This window comes from Acanthopagrus latus, chromosome 8 (genome assembly GCF_904848185.1).
Source record: "Acanthopagrus latus isolate v.2019 chromosome 8, fAcaLat1.1, whole genome shotgun sequence".
NCBI classification, from domain to species: Eukaryota; Metazoa; Chordata; class Actinopteri; order Spariformes; family Sparidae; genus Acanthopagrus; species Acanthopagrus latus.
In genome coordinates, this window is record NC_051046.1 from 8,085,573 (window position 1) to 8,108,094 (window position 22,522).

The following is a 22,522-nucleotide window of genomic DNA, read 5'->3' on the forward strand; positions in this document are numbered from 1 at the left end:
GGAAAAAATGAACAAAAAGAACAAAAAGAAAAAGGTAAATATGTTCAGGAAATGAGACATTGCACCTGTGACTGTGTTTGGACTCAGGCAGCAGGTCTGGAGGTTTCGGGCACTGCTGTGCTGGTCACTTCTCTCACTTTGGAGAAACAAAAAACAAAAAAATAATAATATTAAAGCGTGAATTGATGTGTCCATTTCTGTGTTTGTCACCACAGAGGACCTTTAGTGGCTTTTTCTGCTCCGGCCGTCCCATCCTCGCCACTCGGCTCTATTGTTATGATAATAGGTACTATTGTGAATTTCACGCTGGAGGTGCAATCTGTCGATCGTCCATATTTTAGAAGGTGAAGACTGCATTTATTTGTAAGATCAAATAGTACCTTTTTTTTACTTTATCAAGCTCTGATTGTCACAGCTGACCCCGTCATACATATACATTTAGAAAAGATATCAAAGATACAGTATTACAGAAAAAAAACTGATGGAAACATGGAAAATAAATATAGAAATGTTACAGTGTTACCACAGGAGGTGAAACGGGCTGAAGCATTAACTGCAGTAAGGTTACTATCAGCTCAGCCTTGCGTGAAACACCCGCACTACAAGGCCATATCGGAATAGAACATGAATATTAATGATATTTCGTCCTGTTGGTTTTGAAAGCACTGACATTTTTAATCTGGCTCGGTTTGATTATATTCTTGCATTGTGCGTCTATAAATAAGTAAAGAATCGATGCATTGGCCATTCAATTAAGAGCCAGGTGGTTTGACCTGCGCCTGCAGAACATCTAATAATTATTTTACGATTTGAAAACGTTTAAAGGGCTTGTGTGTGTGTGTGTGTGTGTGTGTGTATGTGTGCGTGCGTGTGTGTGCGTGGCACATGCCACCAAGCAGAGATTGCAGGTTATCACAAACATAAATCAGTGCCTGTTGTGTCGTCTTCGTGCCCACATAGATGTTTTTCTGCTGCTGTAATGGCTGCAGCGAGCACGGCGACGATTTAATGTGGTTTTATGAGCAAAAAAAGACAATTGGCAGTGAGAGGTGATATAATGCTAATGTTAGTCCATTTAGCAAGGTGTGCGTACGTGCATGCGCGCGTGTGCGTCCTCGTTTATGTCTGAATCTGAAGAAAAATGTTGAAATGTTCATTAAAGCTAAATATTTGCTGTTTGACAATGTTGATTTTTTTTTTATCCTGTGAACTGCAGGTTAGTCACAACATATCACATGTAACTATCCAGTGTCTTACATATAAAACAATAAGTAAACAGATGTTAAAGAAAAAACATTTTTTAAGAAAAGACTGGGCTCTGATAATTTTGCTTTTTGATCATTTTCAACCTATTTATTTTTCAACAATAGATCTTTAAGTTTACACTCTGGTGTAACAATACAATGCTTTCACATCTCCCTCATATCCAGATCCTTCATGTTATTTGCATCGCCGGCCATTGATGTAAATTTTTAGATTTGCATTTAAATTTGCAATTGGATTTTATTTGCAACATTTAAAACAATGAAAAGGCAGGTGAACACCCACACATTTGATGTCTACGCCTGCCTGCGAGGAAAATGTCTGGGTGTTTGTGGTTCAGCGTTGAAATACAGGGAAATGCACCATCCCACGCTGCAGACCTGTGATAAAGTCATGTTTCGTTTTGTTTTTTTACAGCCCTCTGATAAAGTCATGTTTTTACAGAATAGAATAGAATAACAGAGAATTTTTGTCCGGATTGCTTTTGTGTGTACGTGTTGAGAGAGTTCAGATATGAGAGGCTACGCTCCCCCATGACTGACACTGCAAGTTCATTTCCGTAGTGATAAATATAGAATTCCAATATTTTACCAATATTAAACCTCTTGTGTGTGTGTGTGTGTGTGTGTGTGTGCGCGCGCATTTACATTCACATTTTACACACACACCCACACACACTCTCGCATGCACTTGCCACACTGTAAAATGCGCCATGCTTTCCATGCCCTCAGGTGTTTGCCAGGGGTTGTTGTTTTCACTGTAATATATAGTTAGCCCTTCCACCAATTTACCCTGTCAGTGCTAATGGGGCAATTAACCACTGCGATACCCCCCAGGCAGAGGGAGAGCCGAAAGCTCCTCAACTCCAAACTTGTCTTTATGACATTTATATGACAAAATGTGGGGGAAGCTGGGGACCCATCTGACACCTTGGAGGGTCCTTAATGTCACTCCCTCCCTTGCCCCCGCCCTTTTCTGCCCCAGGGTATGGCACTGAGCAGGAAGTGTAATACATCATGTGCAGGAGAGGCTAAGGCCTTGTCCAGGAGGGGAGAAAACTTTGTGCCCTGCATCCAAAGCTTTCAATGGGACATCTCTGATTTACACACTGTGTCTACATCTGCATGATTACTAATGTAAGCCAGCCTTTATATCCACAAACAAGCTTCCGTGTCAACACACTCCAACTTGACCTCTCCCTTCATTTAGGTCTTTTCGGTGTCTATAAGTCCCTCCATCTTTGTCTCTGCTCACATTCCCCCTGTCTTTCTTACATCCCCAAGGAGGCAATAACCTCCCTAGCAAGTGCTTCCCCTTGAGCCGTTGTCATAGTAACTTGTGGGCTGGTCGACATGACATGGTCCAGAGATAGATGATAGGCCAGAAATGGGGAGGGAGAAGGCACATGGGGGATTTGCACCCCCTTTAATTTGGTTTGCCTGATTCTGATTCAAAATGTTGTTTTTCTCCCCCCGTCTGTCTGAGGGTGAGGCTCCTTCAGCATCACCCTGCTTTACATTTATACAGGTATTTACCGCCGCGAAAATGTTACCTGCCTTTCTCTACGGCAGCGGGGCGGACACCGTCGAGGGAGGAAAACACATTTGTCGACCTTGTTTCATAACGGCATTAATGCAAAATAAAAAATATAATAGTAAAAAAATTATTAATATGTTAAATATTGCATTTTAAAAATATCATTTAAATATTTTCCTTTCCTGTGGCCCTGCAAAAGACCTAAAATACAGCAGTCTGTTTCTTAAAAACAGAATGAAAATACTGTAAATAGTGAGGAAGTCTGTATGTTTTTACACTTTGTCCTTTTTGAGCTTTCAGCGCAGAGTCTGCTATTTACTGTTATCACCAAATTGCAGTAGGAAATGCAGATATTTGAAAGTCCAGCCGGAGCATAAAGACATCAGCGCATTAAACCCCCGTCTTCCCAAGACTCCATTTACTGAATCTGTGGATAGCACTGTTACTGTTCCAGCGCCATCTTATTGACTTTTGTAATAAAATGAGTTTAACAGGTTCAGTATTTCTACAATTTAATCAAACAGTCTATTAGACTTTGTGTCTGTGGAAGAGGAGTCATGGTTCCTTTTGAAACAAAATGCAAAAAATGTAAATATGTCAGAATATTTATTGAATAATGGGCATGTAATGAAATGTGTTACACAACGTATGCGTTGGGAAGGCACTACCGATAGTTGAGAGTCAACCTTATAGATTTGCGCAAATCCATTTAATTCATTTATCACATTTCTATTTATTACAGCGGTCGTGTTTTTCACAAGAGGTCTGTAGTAGAATGGCTCTTCAACTGGAGGACGCGGTGTGAAGCAGCATCCTCACTACAGAAGTCTTGCATGAGATGACGAATCTGAGCCAGCTCCATGGGTGCTGCCCCTCAGCTGACCCTGATCTCTGACCCCAAGTTTCCCATCAGGATCAATTGATCAGGGGTATTAAAAACACATTATATTTCAAAAATAGCAAATGTTCTATATGTATCAATTGCATGTATGATGCCTTAACAGAACAGAAGGCCAAATATATAAATATTTTAAACAAAATTGTTATTCTGTTGATGAAGAATTAAAGCCCTGTTCTCTAGAAGCTGCACCACAACATTTGCTTGATTTAAAATTGATAGGCTACACCTTGTTTGCCAAATTTAAATGGTGTAAACAGTTTAAATGCTGCAGAAAATTCACCACCCCTTCATAAAACTCATAAAACCTCTTTGATGAATCGTAAAAAAAAAAATCTTTACCTCATAAATTATATGTCCACCAAGATCCAGGTTTTAATTATTTAAAATTTTACTTTCCACCTCAGGGTTAGAAATAATTATGTAATGACAGACTTTGAGGTGGATTTCTGCCTTTGATGTGTGTGTATCAGAAAAAGGTTTGTTCAGGTACTGACCTACCTCCATCTCACCTTACAGAAAAACCTCCAGATTCACTTTTGTTCAATAACTGCAGTCCCAGCAAAGAGGAAACATGAAAAACTAATCTTCTCCCCCAGATGCCCCCCCCACACACACACACACACCAACCTACATTTGCTTTTTTGCTTGATATTTTTCTCCTCATCGTGCACTTTGATAATAATTCATCAGGTTTCTCATCTGGCCTGCTGTTTGTGTGACCGTCTCTTTTTTTTTTTCTGTTTTTGGGTGCGTTTGATGTGCGTGCTTGTTTTTTGTTGCCTCTGCCTTTGACGGATGAATTTCCCCTTGGGGATCAATAAAGTGTATCGTCTCATTTCATCTCATCTCATCTTACCACCTCAGCTATGGCCGTCCTGCAGGAGAACATTAATAACATTAATGTTAGATGTAGATGAGCGTGCCTACAGGTAGCCAATATTTAGATGCAATCATACTCGGCCATAAGTAGAATGAACAGATAGATAGATGCACGGATAGATGGAGGGAGGGGTGGAGGGATGGAGGTGGGGTGGGTTGCTATTCATTTGACTGTATTTCCTCCTCACATTAAATGGCTTAGCTGCAAAACATGCCTGTAAAACTGAGCAACAGCGCCCCTCAATGGCCGGAGCGCGTAACTGAGAACTCGCCAGGCAGCAAAAAATACACAAAAGGGCTTCACGGACACCGTACATTCGCGGAAGTTGTCAAAACGTAACTCAGTCAAAAACATGTTGGGAGAGTTGCATAGATAAAACCACAGGAAAGGAGCAGTTACATTAACTGGTGCTATTTCTCTTTGTTCCAGGACTTTTGACATGGACGATGAATGGGAAGAGGAGGTACGTAAACACATCAGCGCACAGGCGTTTACCGCGTTAGCTTCATGTGGCTAACATGCTAGCGGGTTAGGACTAACGTTATCCATAAAAGACGACAGGTTTAGCTTCAGTATTAGTTATTGTGTTCATTTTAACATTTAGAAAATTGGAGTTTGGAAGACAAACCTCCCACTGAATATTGTTTTTTTGTGTTTAAGCGTGTGTTTATATCGATTTCTTGGTGTAAAATTGCAAAAATCCCCGAGATAATTGTTTAATTCTCTGACCAAAATATTGTACAGGAGCTCTGGCATGGAAATAGTGGAATATATTCTGATCACTTTATTTTACCTCAAGAAAAATGTATAGTTGAATTATAAAACTAATACACATGTTTGGTCTTGTTTTGTGTTTAGGAGCAGCTTGTTGTGGTGGAGCTTTCTGGTATAATCAACAATGACTTTCTGTCAAAGTGTCGGGGAACCTGCAAGATACTGGTGAGTTTGAAGTTAACACCTTGTAGTGCATAAAGAGAAGAAGCCAGGCCAACATGCCACGACATCAATATTAATGTAAGTCTCTCACTGCATCACCCATTGGATCATATTTTGCTCATGTGTTCCAGGATATTGATAGTGAGAAGCCCATGATGCAGGTTGGACAGTATGTGTTTGCAGGAGAATATGAAGGTAAGAATGAAACATGCAGACTTGTGTGGTGTACCTGATTGTGCCGCCTTTTAAAATAAATGGCACCCTTCTCCTTTCCCTTCTCATAAAGCAAATAAAAATGAGCCTTAGTAAACTCCTGTAATAGATTTGATCTAAATCAACACTTTCAACTGAAATCTTAATTGCTATACTTCCCTCTTCAAAGATACTTTGGGAACTTGCGTGCTGTTTGAGGAGGGACCAAAGAAAGGTAAGCTTCTCCATATTACCACTTATTGTTTACGGTTGGGTTTCAGGTATGCATGAGGGATTTTGTTGTTGTTTTGCTAATTGCCCACTTATACATATGTCTGCAGGAGGAGAAGGCAGTGATCCAGAGCTGAAGTACACGTGCCACACCACGAAGAAACTGATGATGCAACGAATCTTCCTCACAGAAAAGAAAGAGGGTGAAACTAGCACAGGTCAGCCAGAACAGTCTCTGCTCTTTCTTCTAATGCAGCTAATTGAACTTTTATGACCTTTTTATGATTATTGTGACACAACGATTTATACAGTTTTGCACGCCACACCAGCAAATGTTTTTTTCTTTTGTGTGTGTGTGTTGCTCCAGCAGGAAGTGATGATACTGGTGAGCAGAACGACGCAACCTGTCAGTCCAATCAGGAAGAAAATGCAGACCAACAGGTGGAGTCAGAAGAAGACATGGACAACACAGATTTGGATGACTCAGCAGTGAGCTGATATATGAAGGCTTTTCTCTGTTTTGAACTAGCATTTGTGATGCTTTGAGAGACTCCATGTGTGAAACATTTCCAGAAACATATAATGCCTCTTCTTCACTGAGCCGTAATTCATGGAATTTAACATTTGAAACACATGAATAAGGAGAAATGACGCCTAAAGGCCAAAAAGGCATTTACAAATCCTCATCAAAATCTATTCCTCTCAGATCCAGATGTTCTTGGGAAGGGCAGTTCCAGAAATATGCTGGATGCCCTCAGTTTAACTGGAAGGAAGTCCTGTCATTGTGTTTCTCTGAATTTTTTCGTGTGTTTTTTGTTCCCACTGCTTATGATGAATAGTTAGCTAAGAGAGGAATATAAATCTGCTTGATCTGCAAGGTTACAGTAGAGATGTGCTCTTTAGAGAATGAGCCATTTATACATGTAAAGAAAAGATAAAATATGTCTTTAAAAAGGCGCAGTCTGTATGTTTCTGGTTTAGAGCAGCTGATGAGTTGGTTTTTCTCTGTACTTCTATGACTACTAGTGTATAGTAATGAAGCAAAAACAAATATTATTTATTTGTTTATTAAATAAATTTGTCTCAATGAAAATGTCTTTATTAAAAGAGAAAGATCTGAGTGTGAGTTTGTGATTTTTATTTATTTTTTTTTTTTTTGTGGAATTTCTTCTACAGATCTGTTGATTTGCATCTGGTTACAAAGCAAAAGTGTCCGAATTTTGCAAAAGTCTTTACGTTTTTAAAGACGGGACAGTAATAAAACTGTTAAGAAATTAAATAAATTGCAACTCTATTGCAGTTTATGACATTATTTATGTGTTTAATTCGAATTAAAAGCAAATGAGTGCTTGTTTTGGGTTCCTCATTGCGCATCTTACCTGTCCCAGACACTGTGTAGTGGAGTTATGAATGAACGAAGTTTTGTTGCCTTTGAGGACGTGGCGGTTCTCGGCCAATCCAATCATCGATGTTCCCTGGGAGTGGACCAATGAGCGAGCGACATCGCACTCGCCTTCGCGGATTCTGATTGGTCGCTTGACGTTCTAGCACAGGAAGTGTAAGGGTGTGTTTCCGAGGGGAGGGTCTTAAACTGCATCGAAGAACTTCCCTGAAGACACCGGTGAGTTTTCCTGATAAATTATGGCTTAAAATACGAAAAATAACTCGAATGTGTGTCTCCTGTAGCTGTTGTTGATAAAGACGCAGTATGGGCAGTTAAATAGTTTGTTATTTATCTTCGCTGGACGAGTGAAAATGTAGGTTAGCACGTAAAACTAACGGTACGCTACATTAGCCAGTCTGATGTTGGTGCCTAACCTTGGGTTTGGGATATTAACGGGAACTAACTGGGAGCAACTGTCGCTATGACTCGTTATACAGCGACTTTAGCTAGACTAAGTGTGTCAGGACTCAACATATTGTGTCACACGAAAGGAGCCAAGATAGGAATGAACGATCTTTTTTTAGTAAGAAGGTAGCTAGAAAAGTAGTTTCTCCATATACTGCATCCTATTCCCCGATGACAGTAACGTTGACGTTGCATCCGCTTTATAAAAACTTGGATTGATGGTAAACACTGCTTTGATTGAAGTGTAAACATTGGATTTCTCATCGATAGATGAAAATCAAACTGATCTAGTCTAATACAGTAGCCCCACAATAGCTCTCCATATAGGTTTCAGTATGTATTTTAGATTTGTGTGTGTGGTTGGTGGGATATTAAGTATTAGAAACAGATCATTGTAAAGTGCAGTACAGTTCAGCACCATTGGCTGTAACACAACCATAACAATACTTTGATAAGGCTAGGTTTAATGGCAGGGCACTTGTATTAAGATGCATTAGATTGAGGCAGGTTTACTTTATCAATTGTTGCATATTATTGGTTATGGTTATATTTTGATATTTGTTGAGCCAGTGATAATATAATATGTGCATCGTCATCTTCTACCAAGTACCAAGAGGAGGAACAAATGAGGGATTGCATCAGCTGGAACAGATTAGCCTAGCAATCCACCTCTCATAGTCAAAGTATTTGCTTAGACTGTGAGTCATGCACAGGCATGTGCAGTGTTGAGTAGCCCGATGTTGAAAGCTGTGATCACCACTGACAGAAAAGTGAAATATAAGGTTTTGTACTGTTTGCGAATTAACCAGAGCCATTTGCGTCTCATTTTGTTATCTCTCATCCAGACATAACGCAGGATGGAGCTGCGACCACTTGTCATGTGTTTTGCACTCTGTGTGGTTTACGCCACCAGCAAACCCACTGAGAAGAAGGACCGTGTTCACCATGACGATCCCCTCAGCAACCGAGAGCACGATGACACAGACAACTTCGACTACGACCATGAAGCCTTTCTGGGACAAGACGAGGCCAAGACATTCGACCAGCTCACACCAGAAGAGAGCAAGGAGCGGCTCGGGTAAGAAGAATACGTGTCACGGCGATTGTATGAATGTGTTTTATGAATGTCCTCTTACAACCATAGTGGTAGTAAAACTGTGGTAATGACCTAGTTTCACCTCATGGAGGAGTAAAGTTCATCTGAGGTGATTTACTAAGTGCTCATGTAAGGGAATGAGCTGAATGTTTCATGCCATCTCTCTACAGCATGTTGGTTGAACGTATTGACGAGGATAAGGATGGCTACGTGACAGTTGAGGAGATGAAGCGGTGGATCAAGCATGCACAGAAGAGGTGGATCTACGATGATGTGGACAGACAGTGGAAGAGTCATGACCTCAATGGGGACGAAGTGGTGTCCTGGGAGGAGTACAAAAACGCCACATACGGATACATTCTTGGTACGCCAACATACTAACTTTATTGTACATATTTGACTCATCCATTAAGTATTACCTGCGTAGAACGCAGACATGCTTTAAAAATGTACTTTGGGTCTTGCCTCACAGATGACCCCGACCCCGATGATGGATTCAGCTACAGGCAGATGATGGCTCGTGATGAGAGGAGATTTAAAATGGCCGACCAAGACAATGACTTGAGAGCAAACAAGGAGGAGTTCACAGCCTTCCTTCACCCCGAGGAGTACGACCACATGAAAGACATTGTAGTGCTGGTGAGTGACAAACTTACACTCACACAGGTGTTAAATAACGTATTGTTTAAATCCCTCTCTCACTGTCTCGTGTGCTCATTTCTTCCTCTAGGAAACTATGGAAGACATAGACAAGAATGGAGATGGATTAATTGATTTAGACGAGTACATAGGTGAGTTCTTCAGGGTGTACTACACACAGTTGAAAGAGCCACAACCAGTTCATAATGGTTAATGTTTGAGGAACCGTTATGAGATTTCGCAATGTCTTAGACCAACATTATGTGAACATTTACTAAGAAGCGTTGCAACACCATCATCACCCTCACTCACCATGTTCCTATCCTTTTCTGCGCTCTAGGTGACATGTACAACCAGGAGGGAGATGCCTCAGAACCCGAGTGGGTGAAGACTGAGAGGGAACAGTTTACTGAATTTAGAGACAAAAACAAAGATGGGAAGATGGACAAGGACGAGACCAGGGACTGGATTCTGCCCAGTGACTACGACCATGCTGACGCTGAGGCCAAACATCTGGTCTATGAGTCAGACTCAGACAAAGTACGAGCTGTAAAACTTAAAATTTCCACAGAAAAGCATTGTTGTCATAAATTTTACTTCCTGTCTAATTCACTAAACACTGGGGGAAATGGAACTGCGTGTAAGAAAGCTCAAAGTAATTTATAAATCTGTTTATATAGTATGTACACAAGTCTGTTTGAATGATTGTAGTCCAGGGCTACCAAACTCTGAGAACACTTACGTAAGGCTCAATGAGACAAACAAGCGCAGAACATTTATGTAAGTCTAAATTTAGACATATAGTCACATTTTAGAAACTCACTTAAAACATCAGCTTGTTATATGCCTGTAGTCGCATCACAGTGAAAACCAGCCACTGCTGCCCCGAGGCTGGGTTGTTAACCAGTAGTCAGTTGGTGTGCCTGTAGTTTGGGGCATTTTTTGACACTTTCTTTGTCAGCCAGTCCATTTCAGGGGGCTCTGACTTAATTTCAGCAGTAACAAAGCATGATAAACACAAGAGGTGCAGGCTTTCATCTCAGCTCTGCTGGTATTGTAGCCCTCTGAGATACAGTATGCATATTTTCATATGAGAAAAGTCATTTATTGTCTGCTTCCACAATCCACAAGTGCAAATCAAACAACACATACCAAATACCTACAGTAACACATAGTAAGTCTTTGTGTACTGACAGAAATAAGAGGCTCATCATGTTTGCTCTCACCTTCTCAGGATGGCCGCCTGACCAAGTCAGAAATCGTGGATAAGTACGACTTGTTCGTGGGCAGCCAGGCGACCGACTTCGGAGAGGCTCTGACTCGACACGACGAGTTCTAAACATCCTCCTGCCGACAAAGACTCTGTGTTCATCTTTTGTACCACCTTACTCCCCTGACAGTGGATGGAGTGTTTCAAACGAGATTAGCTTGCCTGATCCAACGCCAAGGACAATAATTTATTTAATTTCTTGAATGTGCCCCGTTGTACACACGCTAACGTAAAGTAAAGTGTACATGCTCGGCCAGTGTGTTCTCATGCTCAGCTGTCCATAAGATTGGGATGTATTGCCAGCCTTTCCTTTGCTTCCTCACACTACACTTGCCTTTTCCAGGTCAGGCGAGGGACAAACAGTGTTAGATCACAATGTTTTTGTTTTTTTTTTATTATTTGACAGGATGATTTTATTAAATAGCCATGTTTTGTTACAAAACCCTAATAGGACAAGTTAAGGCTTGCAGTATACAGAATAGTTTGACATCTTTTTTTTTTTTTTTTGCAATGCACTGGACTTTGAAGAGTAGAACTGATTTCTAGTCAGTAGAATTTGTTCTACTCTTCTGTCTAATCATGTAGTCAGGCCCATTTGTACTTTGTTTTCTTGTCTTTATTGGCCATAATTTGATATTGCTGGTGATGTCTGGAATGGGGAGTAAATATTAAATTCCAGTGACAATGAAGACTATTTGGACTTGTGCAATACAGTTTCATCAGTGGGACCTCGCTGTTTGCTATACAGGTCCTCAAAGCATCCATAGAAGCTATGCGAAGACAGGCTGTGTATGGATTTAGAGACTGACGGATGCTTTGTCTTCGAAGCTGCCTCCTTTCTTCTCTCATCACCTCAATAGTGTGTGTGTGCGTGTGAATCTGCGTGTGTACATATATTACTTGTATTCTTAATGACTGACTCCCTTTTTTTGATGTTATGTTTTGTTTGACTCAGCTGAACTAACTCATTTATGTGCCAAGCAAGAATATTTGTCCTGTTTTGTAAGCGGTTTTGAAAGAAAAAAAAAGAAGAAGAAGAAGCATTTTCCCTACAAACACTTTGCCCTCCTAAATTTGTTATGCTTGTATTCTCACTACCACCATTTATAACCACTGTTGGTAATTTGTATGGTATACTATAATGTATATGAAAATGTTTTTTTACATGCTCACTGCAGTGACCACCCTTTCACTAGTGACTTTACTGTAAATAAGTTGTTGGTCTGCAAACAGAGCACTCTTAACAATCAGGTCCAGTTTTTGTGATTGAGAAGAATGTCTCAATAAAATCAAAAAAATTGGAGCTTTTAGTTTTCTGGGTTTTTCTTTTTCACCACCACAGTTTTCCCAGCTTTTCCTCCTTTTCAGGAAATGCTCCGTTTCCTGGTTTCTTTCTGACCACTGACCCACTATTCTGTTTTTTAGACCCTTTTCCTCTCGCTGCTTCTTTCGGCGAATCATTTAGTTTGAATCTACAGACACTAATAACATCACAGCTGAATACGTGTTTCAAATACTTAAAGTTTGTGTGTGTGATTGTTGCTGTGGACATATTATTGTCAGTGCTATAGCATCACAACTACACAGTTCAAATTAAAATGAAGGCTTGTGGACTGAGCAAGGGTGCTGAAACCACGGTAAATATTTCCATCTTACCCCAACAGCAACATACCTGCCAAATATGAGCATGTTAGCTTTATCATTTTCTGAGCATGTAAGCATTTTGAGACACGTATGTGGCTCAAAGTGTTGCGGTGTCTAGTTCCAGGTTGTGCCTCTCATAACTGCTCTGCAATTTAAACTTTCGATTATCAGAACAGAAGCCCTGCTGTCTTTATCTCAATTCCTTAACACTATTCATCGAGAATAGCCTCAAAGGTTTTACAGACGCGTGTATTTGTGTGTACAGATTGTGTAGGTACTATATGCGCAAAGGGGTCAGCAGAAGTGGGTTAATCTGTGAAAAGCTGATGTTTGATAACAGACCTACTGAGGCAAGGTGACAGATTGCTAATAAGAAAAGTACATTAGTCACATACTGCAGACATTGCTCTTGTCAAACCTACTGAATGCAGCGTTTTCTTCCTTTTTGACCCACCAGGTAAAGACTTGAATTTGTTTTTGATTAAATACATGCTAAATTAATGGTCTTCCCATTAGTAACAAATGTACTTTGTTTTCAGTGCTATTTAGCAAATCCCTGCCTGAAAAAACCAGCACAGACCAGCACCAAACTGGTCTTGCTGGAAAATGTCATGTTAGCATGCTAAAATGCATAATTAAAATGGGAATTTGTGGCAATGGCAAACATTTTACTGCCAAACATCAATATATATATATATATATATATATATATATATATATATATATGTATTACATTGTCACTGTGAGCGTGTTAGCAGAGTTTTGTTGAGGGTTATTCCACAATCCTCAAAGAGTGCTGCCAACAACTATGGTAGATAGTGTCAACCTGTTTAAGAAACACTGCTGAAACCTGAGTCTGAAACTTCACAACAGCCTTGTTAAATGACCTTCTGTTTTTTTTTTTTTTTCAAATATGGCTGGCTCAGCTGTAATTGACAGATGCTAAAACATCAGAAGCACAAACTGGGGTTAGCATTGTGCTGCTGAGTTGCTAGCATGCATTAATGTAAAATAGTTTTTAGGCAAAGTGGGTCTTCTCCTTATTATTATTATTCCAACTTTCACCAACCAAAACCTTTACCTAACCCCAACCAGCTCTTATCTTATCCTTAACATAACAATTTTGAGCTGTAGAGCTAAACTTGAGCGGTGCCCCTGCCCATAAGCTTGCTTTAATAAAGACTCTTGGCTCATTGATTCAGCTGGACAATAACTTTACTCATGTTCAAAGAAAAAAAGAAAATGAGGCAGCTTGTAGATTAGGCATGACAAAACAATTAATGCTGCAGTACGTTTTGACAGTTTTGAACATAAAGTAGCAGCTATTTAAAGGAAAAATGTACATGGAACCACACAGGATGCAAAACCGCTGCTGCACTGTGAGTTTCAAACAATGAGATCAAATGATGTTGCAACAGCTGTTTTACACGTTTTACACTGTGATTCCATGTGGATTCATTTTTAGAGAACAAACAGCGTCAATATTAGCCGTAAACAATTGCAGACAATATACTTGACTTGTTCATTCTGGCTGTTCTATAACTAATCTTCCCTTGAATGTCATATTCTTGAAAAATTGACTCATGGTTTATGCTGATGCGTTTAGTAAACTACATGGTACAAATGGAACAACGGTAAGTATTGTAATTGTGCGTACCTACAGCACAAGCAAACCCACACGGCAGTGATGACATGCCTGTCGCCGCCTGTCTGTATCATCCATCTTCACCGTGCCTCCTCCATTCCCTGTCGTCCATCCCATCACTCTCAATGCCTGCGATATAGCAGAGTCATCACTTACTAAATGTTAGAAATATGGGATTACAACGAGCCATCACCCTCAGCAGCTCTTCTTCGTCTGACTCGAGCTCTTCCTCACCTTCAGTGTTCTTGTCAGCATCTTCATCTCCCAGAAAGCCATCATCATCCACTTCCTCTGCCTGGCAGCACTCTTGCGTATTTCCTGAGTTTGTTGAGGGCCTTCTGTCCTGAGATGGACTGCCGGCATCTGAAGCCCCATGTGGGTGTTCTGATTCGTCTGTTTGATCCAGTGATGTGCAGGGTTGGTCCTCCTCTGTGCTGAGAGTCATCGATGTTCGCTGTGGCTTTGTTACAGGGGTATCTAGGGGAGATGTATCTATATGGACCAGCTTGGCTTTGAAAGGTGCATGGTCAGGGGTAGTTGGGGGTGTACCGATCTGTTTCGGGAGGGGTGAGGGCAGTAAAGGGGAATATGGGGGTGTCTTCACACGAGGTTTACAGAAGGGTTTGTCTATTTCTGCTGAGGCAATTCGGGTATGGCTGCATGGAATACTGGATAGAGAGCTGGGGCTGGTGATTGGCTCATTGGGGTCATTGTTGGTGGTTGTTTGTGAATCAGAGCGGGTGAACGGTGGGGTGGTGGTGGAATCATGGGTCGGAGGGCTCGGGCTGGTGTTAGGTAGTGCCATAGTCGAGTCAGGTGATGAACAGGGGTTGTCTTTGGGTGCATCTTGAGCGCTCTGTGTCGGGCTCAAGTGTGTAGGGGCTGGCTGGAAGGTGGGTGAACTAGTGGAGCTTTTGGTTGGTGTCAACACATTATTATTGAGGATCACAGGGCTGTGCACAGTTTCAGTGGGGATGAAACTGGTGTCGGGGGCAGCGGTTGTTGTGGGTGGAATGGGTCCTCGGGAAGCGGGGAGGTCTTGGTGAGTGTAGATGCCAGGGTTGTCTGGTAAGCTGAAGGAGGGATTGTAGGTTCCATATTCGTCGTTGTTGTGGGGCACTTCCTCCATGTGTGGCATGGCGTTACGGTAACTCAACTGAAGAGCAACCACAGTCATCAGGTCAACATTTGGAAAAACTGTATCTCAGAGGAGGTGAGTGAATGATCCTGGTTCAGTGTGACAGGTGGGAACTTCATGGCCTTCTAACAACCAGGAAGTCTAACCTTTACAGAGGGAATCAGTGTTTATATGTGTCGTTTAAGACTGATGAGGTGCCTTTAGTTTAAATACTGTATAACTTGAGCTTGAACGTAATTCTCAAAACAAGGTCCAGTTTACTTGCTCCAAGCGTACGACCACATCTTCACACCTTTATCAGAGGACAAGATGTTTTGAGATTGAGACAGTTTTTGTTAAACTGTCTAAAACATTTTCTTCAAGCATTCATTTCAACTTTAGGAGTTTATTAAAGGGGAAGGGACAGGGAATAAAGGGCCACGTGTTCACCCAAAGAACCTGGAACTTTTAGGATTACTTTCCAAGGAACTAAAAGGTTGACATTGTTGTCAACGTCTCAAATGCAGTCTAATGAGCGCCTGACATCTAAAAAGCAGTAGCCTTTTCTACATGTCATTTTTGCGCACAACAAAGACCTGGACCCATCGGACATGTCTGGCACTGCATCCTCACTTTGGGAAATGACTACCCCCCAAGCATGTACCTTTTGGGGTCGCTGGAATTTAATTTAGACCCTGGTCCCTCAAAGGTTCCTAGTCCTTGAGGAAAGTTCCTGGTGGTGGAAACACGGTTTAGGACAAGGATAGGGTTAATATGAGCTTCAGTAGTAAATGACTAACTCACCAGTTGGAACCAGCGTAAGCTCTGTAGAAGTAAATACAGAGGAGAATTTTTTTCAGAAACTTGAAATTCCACAAAAAAAAAATCTTGGTAAATTAATCTAGATCACCGAGATATAGGATCTCACCACATTCGGGTGTTTGCCCTGGGCCACACAGCCCCTCTCCAGTGGGTCCCTCTTTCCCTTGTGTTTTCTCTTCAACCACATCGCCATAGACACGATACATCCAAGTAAAGCTGTGAACACCAGGCTCAGAAACAACGCTTTTCCCACAGTGCAGCCTGTCATACGGCCAACTCCCAGCGGACTATAAGGGACTGCAGTTTACAGAGACAGACATGCAGAAAGTTTGGTTCAGTCTGCTGGATTATCAGCAGTTACCGATGAATGTGAGCGGGTTAGGGTGTTTCCTTACCTGATTGTCCTTCAGATAGCACCTCTACCACCACAGTCGCAAAGGTGGCCTCACCTGACTCCTGGTCTATAGCCATTACCTGCAAAGGATTTTGACTTTGTTGTCAAATCTTATTAGCATTTTCATTTGTTTTTAGATTTTCAATTAAATGTTTTACATCATTTGTAGTGACTGGCTTTAAATGTGAAAAATCAGTGATATGATCTCTTGAAATCAAACAAGAAACTCCACTGATAAAGTTTCCACTGAGGCTCACCTCTAGAACATGTTTCTGCTTTGGTTTGAGCTGGTTGGTCCTGGTGATCAGAAACCCATCATGCGTGATCTGGTAGATGTCTGTGTGATTCGATGTAGGACTGAAGGTGAAGTGAATTTTTGGATTGAAATCCTGTCAATTAATGGAGACAAGGGAGGTGATGGGTGACAATATTAGACAACTATAGGACTGCTCTCAGCATGTTTGCGCTGTGGCTTATATATGTCGTTATGAGCACATACATGGTTGAAGTCTCGATCTTTTACACGTAACATCAAGGCCTTGTTGCCGTAGGTAATAACCAGAGAGGCCAGGTTCTTTCCTGCAATTAAAAAACCTTGATATTCATCCCGGTCGAACTCTGGATAAAACTCGTTGACTGACAGAACTCGGATGAGCACTGTGGCAACAGAGTACTTCCTGGGGTCGTCGTCCTGATATACCTGGTTGCAAGACACACAGAGAAAGTAAGACAAAGCAGTGAGAATGAAATCTTTCATCCCAACACTAACTGAGGATGTGACACTTACCATGACCTTTAGCTCCAGCACTGGAGTTGTGAGACTGTCTGTAATCGCCCGAATCAGTCTCACCTCCCCTGTCTTGCTGTCCATCAGGAGATGCCCGTCATCGTCTCCTGGCATGAACAAAAACACAGTCACGGATGCATGCGTGCAAGCAAAGCACGTTTTAAATATCAACTTATACCGTTGTGCATGGTACCTGAGAGAATGGCATAGCTGACTGTGGAGCTGAGTCCTCTGTCTCCATCCACTGCATGAATGGGACCAGGAGAGAAGTCCAACACAATGTCCTGCAGTATGACACACGTTTGTCAGATTATTACACATCTAAAACAGTGACGGTACTTGAGTTTGAAGGGGTTTGTGAATTTCTCTGTGGATTGAGCGGTTTGATACTTTCACAGTCCTGCTTTATTATGGAAAAATGATGGATAACTTGCTTTTCAATTTAGGACCTATAATGGACATTTCTATATAGCAGTGGTAATATACGCGTTGCAGGAGGGTTTATCAGCTGACCTCTTCACCCTCTGTGACATTGACTGTGTACACAGGGCTGGTGCAGACGGTGCTGGTCTCATCCTGGAAAAGCAGCATGCAGGGCAGGAACTGTGGGTACTGGTCATCTCCATCCACGATGTTGATGGTGACGATGGTGCTGGTATTGAAATGCTCAGCTGTGGTCATTTCCTGAGATGATGACAAGTCAGGAATACTTTATAGGGCATTGCCTTGATTAAACATGTCTGCTGAAGAAATGGATACTGGAGAGGCAGTTCATCCTGAGCATCAAGGAATCAACTTGGAACTTTATTTTCTCAAGAAAGGATGACAGAAGCATAGAAATTAACTCAGTTTAGTTGAATATGGAGACATTTACAGAAATGAAATGTTTACCGAGGCGTGGATGGTGACAGTAAGCAGGGTTTTGGTCTCATAGTCGAGAGGTTTGGACAGGATCACCTCTCCACTGTTGGGGAGATCAACTCTGAAGTACTGTGCATCCGGCTGCAGAACAGACACACACACACACACACGTATGTTAGCAATTATCCAGTGATTTTGTGTGTGAGGGGTAATGTTGTGTAGAAACACTGAGCAGAGTAAAAAAGTTGAACTCACTGATGTCTGGTCAATAGAGTAAATGATCTCGTCATTATCTGCATCTGTTGCCTGGACGGTAAAGACCACCGTGTTTACTGGAGTCAGCTGGAAAACATACAAGCAGAAAAACACTTTAGAACATGAATCCTGAGTGTTTTGCGTACATGTGTTGGTGGAAGAGTCATACCTCACTGATAATGAGAGAGAGGACATTGTCGTCTGCAAACGTAGGCAGATTATCATTCTCATTGAGAACCTCCACCATGATCCTGTACACACTCTGCAACAACAGCAAAATGAAAAAAAAAAAGAATTAAAGAAGTCTGTACGTGGGATGATTCACTGAAGAGATATTAGATAGATGATGGCACAATGTGTACCTGAAGTGTGTCCTCCTCATGACACGATAACTCAGCCATTAGGACAGGACCCTCAGCCTGAGAGACAGGAGAACAGAGAGTCATTGTCTAAATCCTGAAATCCAAAAGAGCAAATGAGTGGCAAGACAAAACAAAGGAAAAACTTTTCATTTCAAAAGCTCAATTGAGCTGTTTTCAAGTTATTGAAAGAATAAACCCAGGCTTAAAAACCTTTTTGAATTTCGTTTGCATTTACTGTTCACTCTCACTCTCTTCTTCTTCTCTCTTTTCTCTTTCTCTTTTTAACAACATGACCTATACTTGTCTGATGTTGTGTAAGTGTAGAAAAATATAATATTGTAACATGCAGTTTCACTAAATTTGTACACTGCCCAGCCCCCAAAAAAGTTGCACACTGTTTTGTTTGACCGCCGTCACAAATTGAGCCTGATGAATCGTGGCATTGTCATCTTGTCATAGTCAGCTGACCTGATTAACCGAAGCAACCCCAGATCAACACAGCCTTGTATGGTATGGTAAATCTGTACTCATCAGACCACGTGACCTTTTTCCATTGCTCCAGAGTCCAATCTTTATGCTCCCTAGAAAACTGAAGCTCTTTTCTCCAATTAGCCTCACTGATAAGTGGTTTTCTTAAGGCTACACAGCTGTTTAGTCCCAGTTACTTGAGTTCTCTCTGTATTGTGCTTGTGGAAATGCTCTTACTTTCACTGTTAAATATAGCCATGACTTCTACTGTTGATTTTTTACAATTTTGATTTCACCAAATGTTTAAGGGGCAATCATTCAAGATCCTCTCAAAGATGATGGTTCACCACTGTCCTCCCAGATTTTAATATTGCGTTGTATAGTTCTTAACCCAACTGTAGTAGTTTAAGCAGCCTCTATATTTTTTTTCTTTGCCTGATGCAGGCCAATACTTTGACACTTCTGAACCAGAATCTTTTCCACGACGACGGGATATGTCTTCTGACATGGCTTATTAAGACATCAGAAGTTACTCACAGCATCAGTTAGGGTTAAATAACTTGTTGCCAGCTGATATATATTAATCACTTATCCAACTGAAAGCTCTTACCTATTTGCTTAGTTGCAGTAAATCCAAGTGGTGACTTTGTTTTGGCCGGGCAGTGTATTAGTCATACAAGAAGAAAAGGTTAGGGTGCTGTGTGAAACAAAGTTACATGCCGAATATATTTGATGAGGATGTAATGCCAAAAATTTGTAGCTGTAGTAACTACCTTTAGTTTATATATATTAAATAATAAGATAGGTTGACGGAAATTGATTGAGAGACAGACAAAGAAAGAGAGAGAGAGACTGTTAATCTGGTTGACCCTTTTACAGCTGTCATGATGTAAGACAGCTGTCTGGGAACAGGATGACGGTAAGAGCGATTGTGTCCGGTCCAGGGAAGAGGCTGTAAGGTTCAATCTTACAGTTTGTTCTAAACTTAGTAACCTCCTCATTGCGGCTCTGCACTATCACAAGCGTTCCAACAGCCTCAAGGAAATGGGATTGCTCCAACACTCATGTCAGTGCACACGCGGGGCATATCCTGACTCATTTACCTCTCGGTCGAGGACCTTGTCAGCTGACGCGTTCAGCCGGAGGTTTCTTTCATCCAACAAGAACCAATGAGCGTCTTTTCCATCGAGCCTCCAGTGAACTCCCTCCATCGTGGTGTCGGCCATGAGTTCAGCAACCACTTCTCCCGGAGGGCTGTTTTCTGTGATTGCTGCAAACACATCCTGACCGTCCAGACATCCACCCCACCCTGACATCCCTGCGTCAGCGCAAACACAAATGCATAATGTAAGAAATGAATTCCTGCCAAGATCTCAACTCTAATGCGAAACAAATGCGGAGTGGTTGTACCTGTGGTTGTGTGCAGACACAATAGGAGCAGCAATGAGCAGACCAGGGCCTTGGCTTGGAACAAACTCCATTTCAGTTCAGTGAGAGCCATTCCTGGGCTCTGTCAGGCCTCAGGAACCAGTTCTTGCTGAGTGAAGAGAGACAAATAACAAGGACGGTTAAGTAAACAAACTGATCCTTTTACCCTCCTGCAGTGTGAATGAATGGGCTTAGCTGTGCCTTGATGTCAACATGTCTTAAGAATCATCATTAAGTTAAGACATTGGTGCACAGATACACTCTGCGTTGTTCATTAATTCCTCTAAATCCCCTGTAAGTGGGTTTCTGCATGGCTTTCCCCAGTCTGAGGGAGCAGACCAGCAGAATAGTAGCCTGTAATTCTTCTTCTCTTCATGATTTCCTTTCTCCTTCCCCGGCCATCTCTGCACACTGGTATTCTTCTGAGTGGAGACCTGCCTGTCAATCTGTTAACAGTAACCTCACGTAGCATAGATCTTATGATTCATGCTTTCCCTGTATCTGTGGCTTAGCAGAATCTGGGGTCACATCTTACTGAAACAGCTCCTCTGCTGCAAACGTGAGGTAAACCAACACATATAAGCCTTCCATTACACACTCAATTGAGCTAAACTATGAAAACAGACTGTAGTCAGCTGTCCGACCTGTTGTTGTCAAATCCTCTGCAGCTCGTCTGTCAGTCTCCATATCCTCCTGACCTGTGATGGAAGCAGCATCTCTGATTCCCCAAAAGCCTGAAAAGCCACTAAACGCCCCTCAGAATGACAGACTGAGGCTTTTTGGAATAATCAAAGTGACAACAGTATATAACACCGGCAAAACACGCACAATCTCAAGCACACGCTGATCCACCCCTACATACATTAAAAAGCAGACAGCAGCTTATGGTGTGTATCCAAGGATAAATGTCAGCTCAGAGGCTAAAGCCTGAAGGCGGGACTTACCTGGTCAGGGACAAAGACCGAGCCAATCAGCTTAGACACTGGGCGGTGAGGAGAGAGACGCGGGTCACAAGTGAATTCAAGAGATTTGTCTGGTGCAAGACACTTAACCTTTGTAAACACTTTGACATGCAATCGAAGTTCAGCAGTCAGAGCGTCCAGAGAGCTGGCTCAACCTGCAGTCTCTGTATTTAAGAGCATAACAGGAAATTTCACATTTACTGTAGTGGAATAGGTATCATACTTAAATGTGTAAATGTATAGGTTAGAAGCTGCCAAAAGAGTCTGAGCATGTACCTTGGCCACACAGCTTGCTCCTCTTGGATTTGTTCAATCGCCTAATGAGGTCTGACAAGGGATTAGCTATCAAACATCAGCTGTTCACCTTCTGAAGATTAACCCACATCCTTTTCCCCACTTGTCCCAGCATGCACACACGTACACAGAGAGAGAGAGAGAGAGAGACTCCTGCGATGAAAGCTATCGTCTGGCTCCATGAGAAATGTTTTGGTTAGTGCGGCTTTGTGAGTGGTTTCCATTGTGAGATAAAAGCAGGGGGGAGCAGAAGTGTGTGGAGACTAAAGTTTGCCTCAGGGGGAAAGGACGAACACTGCACCATCTGTGTCCCTGACAGAGAGAGACAACACAGAGGACGAGCAGCTCTCAGATCAGATAACTGTTTCAAGATGGCATCTCAGGCAGAAATAACGGCATGAACTGAGAGGAGGAAACAAACCCTCTGTGTTGTCGCAACAAGCTGAATTTAACAATAGCTGAGCAGACTAACAGAGGAACAGACTTGTTGAGTTTGCCGCTCTGGCTGGATGTGACCACTGGATGTCAGCAGAGATGCTGTTAAAAAAACACTCAACTTTTCTGCTTTAAACTTGCATGCTTCAGTATTTAGTCCTGTGTGCATTCATCAAACTCCCACATTTGATGCATATGAAATTTAAAAGCGGAAGATTTTTTCCAGTGCATTTTGTTTCCACCGTGTGTAGTTAG

At 41.7% G+C, this 22,522-nt stretch overlaps 3 protein-coding genes and 1 long non-coding RNA gene across 8 annotated transcripts in view; 3 read left to right on the forward strand and 1 right to left on the reverse strand.

Annotated features, from left to right (window-relative positions):
* Positions 1-3,722, forward strand: part of LOC119024111 — a 32,746-nt gene extending 29,024 nt beyond the window's left edge. For all 3 annotated transcript variants that reach the window (XR_005076401.1, XR_005076400.1, XR_005076399.1), the window contains exon 7: positions 3,542-3,722. This is a non-coding gene — a long non-coding RNA (uncharacterized LOC119024111). The remainder of the gene's footprint in view (positions 1-3,541) is intronic.
* A 1,159-nt stretch (positions 3,723-4,881) lies between these two features.
* Positions 4,882-7,065, forward strand: gtf3c6 (general transcription factor IIIC, polypeptide 6, alpha). Of its 2 annotated transcripts, none has more exons than XM_037107944.1 (6): positions 4,882-5,043; positions 5,439-5,519; positions 5,648-5,711; positions 5,899-5,943; positions 6,050-6,157; positions 6,307-7,065. In XM_037107944.1, exons 1-6 carry the CDS (start codon positions 5,020-5,022, stop codon positions 6,435-6,437), a joined length of 453 nt encoding a protein of 150 aa, XP_036963839.1. In that variant the 5' UTR covers positions 4,882-5,019; the 3' UTR covers positions 6,438-7,065. The 2 variants fall into 2 exon arrangements, with proteins under 2 accessions (XP_036963839.1, XP_036963840.1); XM_037107945.1 differs by having other exon boundaries at positions 4,883-5,043; positions 6,310-7,065.
* Positions 7,066-7,455: 390 nt separating this feature from the next.
* calub (calumenin b) lies at positions 7,456-11,897 on the forward strand. Of its 2 annotated transcripts, none has more exons than XM_037107941.1 (7): positions 7,456-7,560; positions 8,634-8,866; positions 9,055-9,248; positions 9,357-9,523; positions 9,615-9,675; positions 9,864-10,063; positions 10,758-11,897. In XM_037107941.1, exons 2-7 carry the CDS (start codon positions 8,646-8,648, stop codon positions 10,860-10,862), a joined length of 948 nt encoding a protein of 315 aa, XP_036963836.1. In that variant the 5' UTR covers positions 7,456-7,560; positions 8,634-8,645; the 3' UTR covers positions 10,863-11,897. The 2 variants fall into 2 exon arrangements, with proteins under 2 accessions (XP_036963836.1, XP_036963837.1); XM_037107942.1 differs by lacking the exon at positions 7,456-7,560 and adding an exon at positions 7,591-7,696.
* Positions 11,898-13,652: 1,755 nt separating this feature from the next.
* On the reverse strand, positions 13,653-21,870 carry LOC119024668 (cadherin-related family member 5). Its single transcript, XM_037107655.1, has 18 exons — positions 21,815-21,870; positions 21,521-21,702; positions 20,559-20,685; positions 20,252-20,466; positions 18,681-18,737; positions 18,488-18,580; positions 18,319-18,405; positions 18,094-18,204; positions 17,716-17,886; positions 17,396-17,486; positions 17,203-17,309; positions 16,915-17,115; positions 16,673-16,804; positions 16,417-16,495; positions 16,128-16,318; positions 16,004-16,024; positions 14,317-15,238; positions 13,653-14,211 (listed from the first exon to the last, which is right to left on the reverse strand). Exons 3-18 carry the CDS (start codon positions 20,647-20,649, stop codon positions 14,153-14,155), a joined length of 2,628 nt encoding a protein of 875 aa, XP_036963550.1. The 5' UTR covers positions 20,650-20,685; positions 21,521-21,702; positions 21,815-21,870; the 3' UTR covers positions 13,653-14,152.
* Positions 21,871-22,522: the final 652 nt, after the last annotated feature.